The 16,909-nt window shown below is 46.3% G+C and overlaps 1 protein-coding gene across 1 annotated transcript in view; it reads left to right on the top strand.

Moving 5' to 3' along the window:
• Positions 1–16,909, top strand: part of ARHGAP31 (Rho GTPase activating protein 31) — a 603,437-nt gene that overhangs the window by 493,748 nt on the left and 92,780 nt on the right. The window contains exon 7 of the mRNA XM_069635924.1: positions 12,416–12,614. Coding sequence (XP_069492025.1) covers positions 12,416–12,614 — 199 coding nt within the window. The remainder of the gene's footprint in view (positions 1–12,415; positions 12,615–16,909) is intronic.

The raw sequence follows: 16,909 nt of genomic DNA, 5'->3' as shown, positions 1-16,909 counted from the left end.
GGCTGTAGTTGGGACTGGCATCAGGGGCAAGGCCAGGAGGACTAGGTCTCAGGCGGTGACACTTAGATCTGTCAGTGATGAGGTTGACTAAAGTGTCAACTAGGCGGTCGCTATCGCTGGTGGTGTGGGCTAGATAGGTGCCTAATGGAAAGGGAGACGTCGTCGGCAGGAATGGTGTAGGGCCAGTTATAGGGAAATGTCTAGGGCAGGCAAGTTTGGCAAGACCGCTATTGTGAGCTATGTAACTGTTTCCACAGCAGGGTACACTGTACTGCATAACACAGAACGGTAACATAATGACGGTGAGCCAGATTAGCATGGTAGGATGCTGTTGGGGTGCAACTAAGGTACCTTGCCTATAGGTTTGGCTGGGGTGCAGGCAAAGGGCAGATTCAGCAATGGCTAGGGTGCGCGTAATGGGCACACTAGGCAACATAGGCTAGAGTCAGAGAGGGTACACAAATGAGCACACAGAGGCTGCTTTAGGCTAAAAACAACTGGGTGCACATAGGCTGCATTAGGCTAAAAACAACTGGGTGCACAGAGGCTGCATTAGGCTAAAAGCAACAGAGTGCACAGAGGCTGCATTAGGCTAAAAACAACTGGGTGCACGGAGGCTGCATTAGGCTAAAAGCAAATGTGTGGGCAGAGGTTCAGAGAGGCGTATTCACAGTAATTACAGTTGTTGGAACGAACAAGGCATAATCAAGCAGAACAGGCCGGGCTCGCAGTGAGAATAACGATTTGGAGGGTAGGCATCCGGTGGTCAGCAGCGCTCGAGGCTGATAATGTTAGAATGACTTGGTCAACATGGTCGTGCTTGCAAGAGATGGACTTGCGCGTGTAGTTAAAGTTAAGGCGGCAAGTAGAAACTTTACTCGTGTGGTTATGTATGATTATATTACGAGTACGGGTGACGGATACCAGATAATTTCTGAACGGAATCGCGACTAGCAAAGAGGTATAGCGGGGAGCGCAAGCTCAGAGATACAAAGTAAGAGATGGTGCACGTGACAAAATCTGTGTGCAGGAAGCATATGAATTGTCATAAGGAGTTAGGGCCGTTCTTACCATGAGCGTGCCAGCGTGCAGCACCAGACAGGCTCACGGCAGGGGAAGATGCCTTGGTTGTGTGCCTTCGTTCGAGGGCCGGCTTCAAGCCTGCCGGCTTGTGATTGGCTATAAAGTAGGAATGGACAGCCAATGAGAATAAACACAGTATGTGTGACCATAGGAGAGGTCATAGAAATGGTGGGCGGCCATTTTGGAGAAGTGAAAAACCTTGTGGCAGGCAATGGTGGGCAATTACACTCCGGTGTAAATGGGGCTGATCCTGCTAGAGCGAATTTAGCAATCCGCTTCAGATCAATAAAGATGATTTGTTGAGGGGTTCTGACTCATGAAATGGGGAAAGTCGGTCTAACGCTGCAGTCTTCACTAAGCAGCTGTATATAGGCAGATGGCCTACCTTCATTTGGGAAATGCTGTTATGGCACCTCCAGGCATGGCACTGCTCCTGCAGTGGGTGGGGGGAGCTCCAGCTCCTCCGAGGGAAGGGATCTCACTCTGTGAGTGGTGAACGTTGTAATGTAGCGGGATTCAGGGTGCAACACAACCTGGTGGTACCCGGCCCTAAGGTCCAATTGTGAAAAGAATCGTGCCCTCTGCAGCTCAGTGATGATGTCATCTATGGTCAGTGTCAAATGCCACTCTCTCCAGATTGCCTTATTGGGGAGCCGCATATCCACACAGATCCTCACCGAGTCTGGTTGCTTTGGTTTTCGTGCAACTACAATGGGGGACACCCATGGTGTCCGGCCTTCAACCTTCTCGATGATATCAAGGTTGACGAGATTGTCCATTTCTTTGTCATCTATCTCCCGTAAGTGGAAAGGCACACAGCGGTGTTTGAGAGCGACGGGTTGCACCGACTCATCGATATGCAACCTCACCGGATCGTCAGCCATCTGCCCAATCCCTTGGAATAAACGGGAGTACTTTTCCAACAATGTTTGAATGCCTTCCACATACACTGATTACGTGAAACTCACAATCCTTAGGGCTTCCGCCGCAGCACAGCTCAACAACGTGTTGGTGCTTACAGGTGTTAGATAGAAGCAGGCCCTTATTTTTGAATCACCATGCCCCACCTCCGCTACAAAGGCACCATCTGGGGGAATTGGCAGGGATCCCCAAAAGTGAAGATGCGGGCCCTGGGGGCAGCCAGTTTCAGGGGACACTCGATGGCATCAAAGTGTTCCCTGGCCATCACATTTACAGAGGCCCCCATGTCCACTAGCACCGGGACAGATGATTTGTTGACTGCGACAAAGCACTGCGGTTGCCGTCTGTTCTTTGATTTGAGGGCCTCGACGCTGGATACATCCAGTTGTGCACCTTCATCACCCTGATCGACCTGGGCGACGTTGGGCGAGCGTGATTGGTGAAAGTAGCCAGACCGAACAGGGAATCGTTCTGGAATGGTTTTGTTTTAAAATAAAAGTATAGGAAGAAGTTGAAGCTTGCACTTCAGTGCACTGCACTGAACATTCCCATAAATAGCACGTATGTTTGTTTGGGGATTTGGATTGTGTGTCGGAGGGGGTGTGGCAATGGTGTTTGTGGGGAGCAGGGCAGGCCAGCAGGTAACATAGTTCCACAACTTCTTTTCGTACACTTCGACCACTGGCGAGGATATGTGCTGCTCTCGTAGGGTTCCGTTTCAGGCAGGTGCCTGGTACACATACTTGAATGAATGAGAGGCTGAGCTTTCATTGATGGACCTCGCTCACTCATAGCGCATAGACGTCACCCTAAAGCCTCACATTACAGGCGCAAATGCATGCATATCACCTTTGGGGTCCCATACTTCTACACTGTCATTGAAAGACTTCTTCACATGGAGGAGACGCTGTGGCAGCAGGTTTCAGGCCACCCTGCGCTTTCTACAGCCACTAAAGCCGATGAAAGCAAGAGACTTCTTTGCTTGACTTTAAAGTGGCGTTATATTGCACTGGACACTTCAGCATCGGGGCCTCAGCACTTTCAATTTGGGCAGACGTTAAGGGGTTGGAAAATTTAAGCTCTAAGCTCTCCTGATTTTTTCTTCTACAGCTCCCAGCAGCACCAGCTAGCATAGTCAATAGTGAGGGATAATGGGAATTGTAGTCCAAAACATCTGGAGAACCGCAGGTTACAGACCCCTGCCTTAAAGTGTTGCTAAATGGCAAGTAAAGTGGCAGCGAGCTTTTAACAAAAACTGGCGTGTTATTATTACACCAGTGACAGCTAACCACTGCTTCAACGTGTGTTATTATAACACCAGTGTCAGCTAACCACAGCTTCAACGTGTGCTATTATTACACCAGTGACAGCTAACCACAGCGTCAATGCATGTTATTATTACACCAGTGACAGATAACCACGGCTGCAACACATGTTATTATTAGACCAGTGGCAGCTAACCACAGCATCAACACGTGTTATTATTACACCAGTGACAGCTAATCACAGCGGCAATGCGTGTTATTATTACTCCTGTGACAGCTAACCACAGCTTCAACACGTGTTATTATTACACCAGTGACAGCTAACCACAGCTTATACATGTGTTATTATTACACCAGCTAATCACAGCTTCAACACGTGTTATTATTACACCAGTGACAGCTAACCACAGCTTATACATGTGTTATTATAACACCAGTGACAGCTAACCACAGCTTCAACGTGTGCTATTATTACACCAGTGACAGCTAACCACAGCGTCAATGCGTGTTATTATTACACCAGTGACAGCTAACCACGGCGGCAACACATGTTATTATTACACCAGTGGCAGCTAACCACAGCATCGACGCATGTTATCATTACACCAGTGACAGCTAACCAAAGCGGCAATGCGTGCTATTATTACACCCGTGACAGCTAACCACAGCTTCAACACGTGTTATTATTACACCAGTGACAGCTAACCACAGCTTATATGTGTATTATTACACCAGTGACAGCTAACCACCGCTTCAACGCATGTTATTATAACACCAGTGACAGCTAACCACAGCTTCAACGCGTGCTATTATTACACCAGTGACAGCTAACCACAGCGTCAATGCGTGTTATTATTACATCAGTGACAGTTAACCACAGCTTCAACATGTGTTATTATTACACCAGTGACAGCTAACCACAGCTTATACGCGTGTTATTATTACACCAGTGACAGCTAACCACAGCTTATACGCGTGCAATGGCATTTTCTGGCCTGTCAAGGACTGAGAAATGAAGGTTTCTTTAAAACCCTTAATGGGTCAACTGATAGCATTCGCTCCACGCTCCTAATCGCGGGCCTGCTGTACGGGCCTGCGGGAAGATCTCCCTCCCAGACACAGCCGAGCATTCACAGGGGCGCCGGGTGGAAACATGCCCGGCGCACACGCTTAAAGAAACAGTCATTACTGGAAACAGTCTTTCTTTAACCAATCACCGGCGTAACGTGCACGCCGACTTGTTTTTCTAGAAGCTTTGCCATTCCAGAGCAAAAGGAGGCCGTCGGGGTGGGTGGGGAGGGGGACGGGGGGATGTAAAAGCTCCCTCACTTTAGACGTGCACACGGCCACATGCCAAGAAGCTCCATGCCACCGTCCACGCGTTTTTCCCGAGATCCGCCAGACACAGATATGGATGCAAGAATTAATTAAAAAATGCATTCATTCATGGATTCATTCGTTAATGAAAGGACTTTCCATGGCAGAAACTAAATCAGACATTTTATGTAAAACTCTTGTGAATCTCCAGGAAGATAGATTTCAAAATATTTGGGTTCTGTGCAACAAAAAAAGGTACGTATATGCCCCTAAAAGCATGTATGTTTAGAGATGTAATTGTTTTTTTAAATATAACTAAAGAGACCCCAACTAAGAATAAAAAAATAAAAAAATCTATGAATAGAACCAAGCTACAAATGCGGTAAGGTAGCTCAGCAATTTGAGTACTTGCTGCTGTGATCTTTGTGCGATCTGCAGGTCAAAGGTTCGAGTCCCGGCAAGGCCAACACATCCTTTCATCCTTCCGAGGACGATAAATAAGTACCAACTTAGGTTGGGTGGTAATTATGGCTAGCCAAAGGGCCGGCTCTTGCCGGGTTTGAGAAATGGCATCAGATATTAGGCTGGATCTTGGACCCGGCCTGCCTCAGCTCGGTGATCAAATCTGATCTGTGCGAGTGCATACTGAGCAGATTACATTACTGAGCCCCCAGCTTCGATAACGGAACGCACGCAAAGCTGGGGGCTCTGTGAAATATGACAGCAAGGATTCTGGTATTTGCAGTCTGTCAGCCAAAATGGGCGGAAAGTCACAATTGTACATGTTTTGCCTAGCGTATTTCTTTTTATGTTTCTAAAAGATGGCCTGATAAGTACACAAACCATGGTAAGGTACGCACACAAATATATAAATCCTTAAATATATTTGTGTGCATACCTTACTATGGTTTGTGTAGTTTTCAGGCCATCTTTCATAAAAGAGAGCATTGTTGAAAGTTGAAAGCCAAACAGGGGGTGAGGAGGGGAGATGAGAGTGCAGGTGAGTCGTGAATATTTGCCCAGGATGTGGCAAGAAGTTTACAATCCTGGAGAGTGGAGCAGTTATTTTATTTTATGCCTGCAAGATAGCTCAGCGGGTTGAGTGCTTGCTGCTGCGATCTGAGCGTGATCTGCAGGTAGCAGATTTGAATCCCGGCAAGGCCAACTCAGTCTTTCACCCTTCCGAGGTCAATAAATGAGCACCAATTTCGGTTGGGTGATATTGTATGTAAATATGTGCTCTGTAAAGCGCTTTTGATTAAGGCGCTATATAAATAACACATCATTATTTTCCCTGATTGTGGCGCTGTGTTTATTTTTCAGGGCACAAGGAAATGATACATGAGGGTGGACAGTGTCGCTTTTTTTCCGACACAGCACCCAGTGGCACTTGAGGCCGGCAATGTTGAACAAGTGTTTGGCTACCAGGATTTCACCCAGGTTGCACGTTCCCAGTGTTGACTCTTACCCACAAGAGCACACAAAATTATCATTAAAGCACATGTCTCATATTTGGATATTTTGTTTTCCAGGGAATATTGCACTATAGATTGCTGGGTTTAAAAGGTGAGCACCTTTTATATTTTGCCAGCATAGTTATTGGAAAGAAGCAACATGAAAGAAATTGCACCATTTTACAAATATTATTTTGAACATTTCCTTTGAGCGGAGTTGAACTGCCAGTTCCACCCCCTCTGGGCTATGCCTCCTTGGAACCCCGTCCCTTCCTTCAAACCCTGCCTCCCTTGTGGGATCCCCATATACATTTTTTCCATTTCCACCACTGGTGGTAATTGTATGACTACATTCTAGGTACAGCACTTTGGCGAGGAGCGCTTTATACATTACAAATCATAAGGTGATGTGTTCACAAATGGTACATATGCAATGTGTCTCGTGTTACAGGAGATTGTAGGCTGTTTTTAGTGTTTCTGTCCTATCAAGCCCAGGGGACCTCACTGCAGCAATACAATGTAGCAACCTTCCAGCTCCCCTAAAAAGTAATTGCTCCCTGGTATCTGTCAGCCTTGGTCTGGCCTAGAGGGCAGAGCACTCAGCCTGATAAATGCCAGTGTGGGCTGATGTTTTGGGCAACGTGGGCCAGGCTTGATGGCTTAGGGCAGTGCGTCTTCAATAGCTTTGGCCAATATCATTAGCAGCACGTGCTTCTCTCCAGAAATATTTGTTGGGACTAGTCACTTGTCCAGGGCTCAAGTCGAGGGGACGCGCAGGCGGATGGAGTCTCCCACTTTGGGGACGCGCAGGCAGATGGAGTGCCCCACTTTTATACAGAGTCACTGCACTTTTTTCAGAAGGCACCTTGATATGCTAATTTCTGGTGACGCCACATTCAATGGGTATGTTAAGGAGTCCCCCCACTTTTATTTTTAGGACTTGACCCCTGGTCTGTGCCCTTTTTTCATTATGGTGCCAGGCCTTGTTTTTGTTTGTCGTATTTTGACGCTTCTCATTATGATGCCCATATTTCAGTGTCCTCCCCAAACATTTAAAATATCATTTCCCAGTGTGTCCCATTGTGATGGCGTCACTGGCATTGCTCCTTGCATTGAATGGGGTAGGCGCACAGTTATTATAATTGGTCATTTATAACAAATGAATACCCTGAGGTTACTAAGCGCGGACCCGGGGATCAAACCTGTGTTGCTCCGCGTCGTCTTGTTTCCAAGGCAAGCGTGTTTCCCCTGAGCTATCCTCCCGAGACAAATAGGATGTGAGTAAAAATGTGAGCACTCACAAGACAGTAGGCCTCTGCACCCTGGGCCTCTACCTATTTTATTCCCATGTTCTCATAGGAAAAGGGTAGAGCTTGCTGAAAATGGGTAATATGGGGCCACTTTGAACATTATTTCCAGAGCCTCTTTTAGTTCCCAGTCCACTCCTGACACTAGTACTCTACCACCAAAATATTCAGACCCTGGTACGGCTTTTAGCTGACCCAGCTATCTCTCCCAATTGTATAGGCTCGGCAGGTGAGTGCACCTGGCAGGTGGGATTTTAGCAGCTTGCTGCATGGCACATGCAGTGTCTGAAACAGTTATTTCTTCTCATGCTGCAGACTGGCAGGGTTGTATTGCTGCAGTCGGATTCATTGAATGTGTGGCAACGGGGGAGGGGAGCGAGCTTGACATCAAGCCTTTGTACCAGGGGTCTGCAAACCTTGGCTCTCCAGATGCTGTGGACCACAACTTCCATCAGGCGCAGCAAGTATAGTCAATGGTGAGGGGTCATGGGAGTCATAGCCCAAAACATTGGGAGAGCTGGCGGCGGTAGAATCCTGCTCTAGCCCCTTAGTAGTTTGCATTCCAAAGACTGATGTCGGCAAATGGGTTCTATGTTCTTAGATCGCAAGTTAATTTTTTCCGCTGAGATTTTTGCCAAACAATTTCGACCAAAAAAACCTCATTGATTATTTCTTTTATTTTTTTTACATTTGGGGAGGCCCCGGCCCTGCCCCAATCCCCTCCCCTATTTTGCAGTCCCTATACCAGCAACCCGCTACACCATATATGCCCTCACCCACCCGCCCTCTATATTTTTCAACGAGTTTTTCGGCCGAATGTTTTCGTCAAAAAAAGCCGCGAAAAAAAGCCTGACAATGTAAGAACGCCATACTGGCAAGTGAGCAAAAAGTGGTGAGAAATGCACACAAAGCCCATCAAGAGAAGCTACCCTATCTGTACAGAGAGAGCAGTCTGGCAAGGCTCTGTTCTAGAAGGGCAAGGTTTTGCTAATGGTTGGGAATCATTGAAGCATTACTATAATCTCTGCAAAGAATTGCCCGTTATGGGGCGCGCCGCACACGCTAAAAAGGAACATCTAATTCAGCGAATTAAAATATGAAAACAAAAGGTCCTCCCTAAACAAGTGAACCTTTAATTAGAGATGTTTAAAAAGTGCTGCTGAAAATAGAAATCACGTCAGCTTAAGAAAGACATTTAAATAATATTTGCAGGTGTGTTATTTACAGGCAACTTGATTGCGAGATATATCTGTCTTCTAAATATGTAAAAGTCCAAATGTGTTTGTTTGTGGTGGGAATTGTGGTGAAGTGTTGTTCCTTATTCAAATCCACACTGTTTCACCAATCTGCACCAAATTTAGCATAGTTACCTGTTAGACCCTCCGGACATTACTGGCTACATGACATTTGGACACCCCACCCTGTTCCCCGGATTTCAGCACCTTCACACATGTGATGGTTGCCTGAAATCGGCAAATCATCAATGTGGTCGTAGACGGACCGGTCCCGAGACGAGGAACAAAACTCGAGGTAAAGGGCATAGGGTGCATGGTTTCCAAGATATTTGCACTGCAATGCACCCCAAGGAACTGCACCACACCAGGGTGAGGTGACAGGAGGGGAGAGACAGCACAGACGGTTGCACTGTGCAGCAACACACCAACTCTCGCCTCCCCCCAACATATGCTCCGGGGGATTTCAGCAGGCCACACGCGCCCCTTCCCAGTACAATTTACTCCAGGGTGCAAAGCACATCAAGCGATAAGTGAATCGGAACAGAGACCTACAGGATCAGTGTTATCATGTCTGTCTACCGAGCCCGTTCGGAGAACGGGTACTTCTGCAAGTATTTATATAAATATACAAAGAACGTTTTGTGACAATATTTTGAGGACATATGACCCCCCTCTATTTTTGTATTATTTTATTATATAGCTCGAGAGCAGTGGAGAGCTTTGCAATGTGAGGTTGCCAGCATTGGGCTTGGCATTTCACACAGTAGTGCAGTACTGTTGGTGGAGGGAGAGAGGTATTTCTGCTCGTCCGGCAGGTATTGTTGAAAGAGACACGTTTTTAGTGTTTTGCGTAAATAGAGCAAAGTGGGGGCAGTTTGAGTCTCTATCAGGATTTAATTCCAGATGTTCGCGCGTGGCAGGATAAGGACTGCTTGTGAGTCTTCTCTTTAGGTGCAGGCTTAGACTCAAAACTTTTGATGGTTCTGTTAGTTGAGGCGTGAAGACCTCCAGAGTTGTGGGGTGTAGCTGCCGATTCTGTTGGTGTTCTGTTCGAGACTACTTTGTAGGTGATACATGCAGTTTTTAATATGATCCTGGTTGGGGGTGGAGGGTGATTCCAGCTTGATATTAGTTATCAACTAAGATACGATTGTTGTATACACTATGACTTCCACTTAACCACAAAATACAGCACTTACACACATAATACAAACAGCCTCCTACTCATTGGTGCTGATGCAGAGCAAAACACAGACATAGACATTTGCGTTTTTTTCCATGCATCCACACATTCTGAACGTCAGCGGCACATACAATCTGCATGGCAACCCCGCAACGGAGCACCTATGCATACATGAGTCCGGGGAAGACACCCTTCCAATGCTGGCGGAATGGTGTCATTTTCACAGATTGCGACCGGATTCGTATGCCAGCAGGAACCTGACGCAATCTGTGAAAATCAACGGTGCAGCGACGACTGCCATGCCTGGTATGGTTGCCGCCAATGCACTAGTGCATTGGCAGAAATCTCTCTGGGTCCACTGCATTCTGCTCCTAAAGGCACTCAAGCCTGGCCAGATCCTGGATCTCCATGCCTTTCCCAGCACACCTGCTGTAGATCTCTGATCCCTCCCCACATTGCTGTCTGGACCACGGGTAGGGAGCATAGCCAAAGCCATGCAGACACACTTTTCATAGTGTAGCTTACGCATTATCAATACACGGGCATCACAATGGGCCTATTAGTGGCGAAATGGCCGGTACTATGTTCATTCACTGCCAGTCTTTTTTTCAATGGAGTTTTTCCAGATAAAAAAAAAAAATCAATGAACATTTTCTTTTTTGGGGGGTTCACCCCCACAACCCCAACTCACCCATTTATTTTAGACTATTGCCTCCCCTACTCCTTACATACTCTTACCACCACCCCTTATATACCCTTAACCACCACACATATATTTTTCGATGAGTTTTTTCGAGAAATAAAATCGTCCAAAAAAACCCTGCGAAAAAAGGACTGGCGATGAATGAATAGCATACCAAAATGACCAAGAGAGTAATACATAGTGAGGACTGAATGCAAGTTTAAGTATAGTATTATGTTAAAAAAAGCTCTGTTACCCTATAACAGAGCATGTTGTATGGCGAATGCCTGGTAAGAGGATGAAAGAATGAAGGGTTCCTAGAAGCAGTTGAGGCTCTGTTATAGGGCCTACATCTTCCCTTCAATTGTCCTGGCCTTTGTGATTGGCTTCGTCCATTAAGGTTTGGTCTTGGTTTGGGCTTTTTGTTCAGTTTTCCATAATCGATCTTTACATTTGTGGTCATGTGCCTCCCCACATTGGTTAATTAGGAATTTGTATCACTTGTTCCTGTGGCTTATAAGGTGCAATGCGATGTAGGCGCCATCTTGGATTCTCTCTGGCAGTAGTTCTTTGGTACGTGGCATTTTGCCTGCTGCAGAGACTTAGCCGCGGTCCCCCGTGGTGTCGGTGTCTGTGTCTGACGATGTAGCATGCGGTCGCCCCGTTTCCTCGCTCCGCGCAGCGGGAAAGCTCGGAAATGGTTGCTTGAGTCAGAGTCCCCCTTTTTGTTGTTCTGCTCCGGAGGCTAGAATGGGACCATCCCAACCCAGGGCATTTTCCACTGTGGCTCAGAAGCCCTGGAGGTGCACTGGAGAGCGCCATGGCAAACCATAGAGTACACGATGAGGATGAAGGAAAGCAAAAACAGAGAGATACCCCCACAGAGGGAAGATTAGGTGCAGCCTGATGAGGTAAGACTTACCTTACACCAACCTCTGGCGCTGAAAAAGAGGACTTTCCAGACATCTTAGGGTTCTAACACAAAGAATGAACAACCAGCACTTACCTGCTGATCTGCCAAAGACAATGAAGGGATTGAGGGCGCGTCACATGCACAATTTACCCAGATCCACAAAAACAGCCAAATTGAAATATGACTGACTAGGGCTGACATGATACTAAAGTCTTCTACTTCATGTGTCGGAGTGTAAATGTCCCACACATGTTGAAGTGACATATCATCATCCCCCAGGTGAAAATTAAATAAGTCTCTGAGTTAAGAAATACAGGACTATTGGAGTGTGTGTTACCTTCACCACTGGTGCAAAAACCAAATGCCTCCAAAAAGACAGGAATTTGTTATCAATGCAAATGTTATTCACCCTTCCACCTCTCCTTCGAAACTATCTTTCCACCCAGGGACCAATAATGTATTTATTTGCTTGTTTGTTTTCTTGTTTTCTTGATCATGTAAAAAATCCCGAAAGAGAGATGATAGCTTTATGAAAAGCATCAAAATACATACATAGCCCAACAAAGACATTCTTCTGCTTTGCGGTAGGGTACCCTGCAAATAATTGGCTGAGGGTTTATTGAATAGAGTTGCAAAATGTGGACCCTGCAGAGGCGTTTGTAGCTTCTGGAGGTTTACATGTTGTCACCATCTAGGAATTGGAGACTAGATGGGTAGACTTTGGAGCAGGCTCATCAGTCAGCGAAGACCGTCCAATAATGGAAACATCTGATCAAACGGCATGGTTCCTGTAATCAGCCAATAATGATCCTCTAAACCCAAGGTGGCGGGTTCGATGTTACTAACTGTATGCACTGTTTCTCCGAACAGTGATGACTTGATTAACTCATATTGGATGCTGATGGTTCTAGAATTGTAATAATGGCCACGGCAGCAGCTGCAACTCCATACCCGCTGTCACTACATGAAGGCTCACATACGGTAACCCTCATAGGTCTTATTTTCTGCAATATCATCAGCTGTCTCTGAACCTGTCTTGTTCACCTTGTTTGCAGATTGTAAAGCCATTATGAAGTGCATGACCCTGCCATCCATGTCCATGCCCATGAAGCTGGTCAGCCTAGAGGAAGCCCAGGCACGCAGTCTTGCCGCAACTCACCCCGCCCGCAAAGAGAGGAGGGAGAACAGTTTGCCTGAAATTGGCCCCGTTCCCGGGACTTTCTTCCATACAGTCATCGACCTGCCGGATAACAAGTAAGTTCTGAATTATCTGGGGATGGCATCACTTATGTGCATGGGTAAAAGAAGGACTGTGCCTGTCTGGCTTGCTATGCTAACTGGATCCCTTCGAGGCACTTCATGGTTAGAGAGTGAGTACACAGCAGGATCTGAAAAGATGAGTTTTTTTTTATTTGTTTCTGAAGTGGTGTTGGTTGGCGGTTGTGTAGATGGTCACTGAGATTGTGTCCTTTTGCTGTCTCCCCTGGATCCATCTACATTTATTCGGGCTGTGGTACATTTGTGGGGGATCTGCAAAGGGTTTTTGTCACATGACCTTAGGGGGCACCAAAGGGTCTAGTGAAGCGTTTCGTTGCTCAGACATTTTAGGTTTTTCCCACGAATGCATCTGTTAGTTAGGCTAAAGCTCTTTGAAGCAAATCACTTCTGATGATGAGGAATACGGTTTAGTGATTTCAGGGTCAGGGAGGTGAAGACCCTGAGACTCTTGGCGATTTGATATTTTAGCTGACCGAGATCGAGTGACTTAGTGTTGGCAACTAAGGAGTTGCCGTTTGGCCATTTTACTCGGCCTTCCTGGAGATGAGGGGACTATAACAGGTAATGCATATCTGGATATACAGTGGTAATGAAAGGATCTGTTTGGCCAGAAGATTGAGCTGGATGCGGAAAGTCAATTCTGGATATACAGTGTCTCCTTGGCTTTTCTTCATGATGAACTGCATAGTTTGAATTGGCAGAAATCTGGGGGTATTTTTGGCAATGAAATACAGAAGTCCAGTTTGGCTTTCATTGTGTTTCAGGAAGTTACTTGCCCTCCTGGATTGAGTGGCAGAAAATGAAGGATCTAGGGCTTGGTTTTTAGTTTGGCTTAATTGGGATGCACACTCATCATAATAAGAGTGGTAGAGCAAGTCGTGGTCAACCAAAATCTTTAGGAGCGGTCGCAGGTGGGTGTTGAGGTGGATCCTTGTTACCTTGACTCATGATCTGATGGAGTTGCAAAACCGTCTGCGTCATTGCAATCAGACGGAGAACCAGGTTAGGGAGCTGCCAGGGACTCCTGGTACCTCAGAGAGACTTCTGTCCTATGTTGTAGAATTCCGTACTGCGGTCTAAAAGTGTGCACCACTTTAAGGATATGCCGTATGCAGACTAGTGCTCACTATAGACCATGTCTTGAGGCAAGTTGAATTTAAGCTGGTCAAGAAGGTCTGGATTGCCGAAGTTTGCTGGGAGCCAGACAACATTTCCTTTCTCAAGATTCTTGAATCGGGTGTAGAGGCCCACAATGGGCCCGCTGTTGTGCTCAAAGCTGGGTTGAGAGTGCCTTTCTTAGGTAGCTTTGACTCCATACACACTTACATGGGAACTAGCGTCAAATGTATCATTTGGCACCAGACCTCGTTAAGGTTGGATTGTCCAACTCCATGCTTGGAGGGCCAGAAACCCGACGAGCTTTCAGGATATCCCTAATTAATATTCATTAGCAAACATTTGCATACATTTAGAAATATTGTATGCAAATGTATCTCATGAATATTAATTAGGGGTATCCTGAAAATCCAACATGGATCCCGCCCTCCAAGCGTGGAGTTGGAAGAATCCATGTATTAATACAATTCTTTATGAAGAGCTTGTCTGACCAAACGTGTTAAGTGATCCACCTCATATCTTCTAAGCAACTATCAAGTAGCCGGGCATGCCTGAAGATCACCTACTGTCTGCGGCGCCAACGTTTGCAACTTCACACGGACCAAGGTATACCGTTTTGGGCCTCGTCTTCTAGCATGCTTCTATATTTCAGGGTGGAATCATAGCCAGAAGCTTTTGCTTTAAACGCTACTGGTGTGTCTCAGTGGTGTTCTGTAGGGCTTTTCATTAGTATCCAGCTCTTGGTCTATGAGCCTGCTTTTCAGTCCTGTTGTTTGATCTCTGGGGATGTTATTAGCCCGTGGCCATTATGATGTGGTGATGTCATTAGGCCATTGTTATTGTTCAGGATGTTTTCCTGGGTATATTATCCTTGGATAACACCTTTCTTATTGATGCCTTATATGGTCCACTCTCTAGGCATGCTCTGGAAATCTCTTTATCGCTGCCATTGGAAGCTTTACCTTTTTTTCGTCACCTTAGCTCATGCCCCAGTGAGAGTGTCTAAGCTCAACCATACCCTTAGTCAGACTAAAGGACGTGCCACACAATTCTGCAATGCTCCCATTGCCCTTCAGTGGAAAAGCAAACAATCTTTTTCACTTATGCACAGAACCATCTATGGTAGGCCATCGTCGAATCAAAAAAGGCCACGCAGACTTTCTAAGCTCTTTCCCATCGTCTCAAACTCTTTCTATAAAGTCTATTGATGGAGGCACATGACTTGGCCTTCTTCTACCACTGTATATACAGCCTCCACATAAACATGAACAGACAGTGATTAACTGACTTTGCGGCCCTATGTCTAGGGTGTGGCCCAAGGGCGGATACAAATTCCAAATTAGATTTCTGCCACAGTATTTTGCAACGTAGTCTCCGGGGTGAACCAGAAAAGGTCGATCAAGGGCTTGAAAAGACACAGCCCCATTTCCGGGGGCAGAAAACAATTATAGGGGTGTCCGTCAGCAACCGCATCAACTTCAAGATGTCAGTCCTTGTTCACTTGTTTTCTCTCAGGTGGCCCAGGCGGGCTGAGAAAGGGAAAAGACATCGGGCCTCATTATAAGCATGGCGGTAAGCTAACAACGGTACCAGTAGCGCAACCGGCAACGTTGTTACCATACCACCATACTACGAGCAGTGCTCGCGGGTGCCGCACTGCCCGCCAGGTCAGACCTTGCGGGCTGACAGGCACCCGCGAGCACAGCAGGTCGGATGCACCGGCACTGTTGTAAACGGTGCCGGTGCATCCAACGTCCCCATTCCCTTTGAGCCCTATGGGGCTCAAAGAGAATGGGGATGTACCGAGCCCGGCACCCGCAAAAGGGCAATTACCGGGTCTGGCTGGGCCACAATAGCTCGGTAATTGCCCATTCGCGGGTGTCAGACCCGGATGCAAGTTTGGAGGTAGCCTTGCCAGTTTTACCTGCAAGGCTACCTCCAACCTCGTAATTAGGCCCATTGAAATGCCTACCTCATTGCTTAGATCTTCCTATGCAGGCCTTATTTTATTTATTTATTTAATTGTTTTTTTTATTAAGCGCATAACACAGAACCTGAGTTTGGTTTCTAAGCACAGATCCAGGATTCAAACTTCTGTTGCTCTGCGCGGTCTTGCTTCCGCGACAAACACGTTGCCCCTGTGCTATCCTGCGTTGCCTTAGATTGAGCTTTCGCTTGAAGAACAGTTTAGCTGCCTGAGCAAGGACCGCAGTCTTCCATTATAAGTGGCACTGTGGCTTGTTAGTGGAAAAGGCCTATTCTACTTGCGCATTTTAGGTGGACATTTTTTTTTTAATGCATTACTGCAACCCACTGTAATAATGATGGCGTTTGCTAAACATACCTCAATTTTCCAAACACAAGGATGTCAACATATACCCTACTGCCAGTCGCCAATGATGGCAAAAGACGCACATGGCTCTCTGCATCCATGAGCACTCTCTTGGATTGGTACATATATATATAAAGTAGAGCTACATAATAAGGGGTGACACTCATTCGTTAGGCTGAAATCCTTTTATTGGTGACATTGTTGGGAAACAGTGCTACATAGATGCTGTGACCTCCTCGTCCATCGTCTCTCTGTCTTCTCTCGCTCTCCCTTCCATGTTCCATTCACTCTAGCCTTCTAGGAACCCTGACTCCTAATAAACCCTATTTGCTGGGCATTAGATGTGTTCCAGGATATACAACACATCTCCTTCCCTCTAACACATGCTTGAAAACAACCGGAACAATAGAAGATTTGAAAATATGTGAACTAACAAAACATGGAAACCTTTATACAAACAAAATTATAATCCCTACACATGTACATTCTTTATAAATTGATTGAGCCCCTGTGGGCCTCTCGCCATTCTATCTTTATTCCACACTCCACCACTGTCTAATCTCATCGCATTCCCGTAATCCTTCCTAACCACCTTCCCAATGGAATCTCTGGAATCACACTACCTTCCCTTCCTTGGCAACGTATCTTTGCTTCATCGTCTGGCACCAACACCACACCAGCACTCGCAAACCTTCTATCATACCTAACTTTGGATATTTCTCCAGTTTTGTCCCTAACACCTCCAAGATGACACTCCACAACTCTCGATCTTCCCAACCATCCGGGTGTCATCAAAGTATTGGGTTTGCGACCTCTCAAAATC

Source organism: Ambystoma mexicanum, chromosome 7p, assembly GCF_040938575.1.
Source record: "Ambystoma mexicanum isolate Mex_15411 chromosome 7p, UKY_AmexF1_1, whole genome shotgun sequence".
In the NCBI taxonomy this organism is placed as follows: Eukaryota; Metazoa; Chordata; class Amphibia; order Caudata; family Ambystomatidae; genus Ambystoma; species Ambystoma mexicanum.
This window is presented reverse-complemented; position numbering and strand designations above follow the sequence as displayed.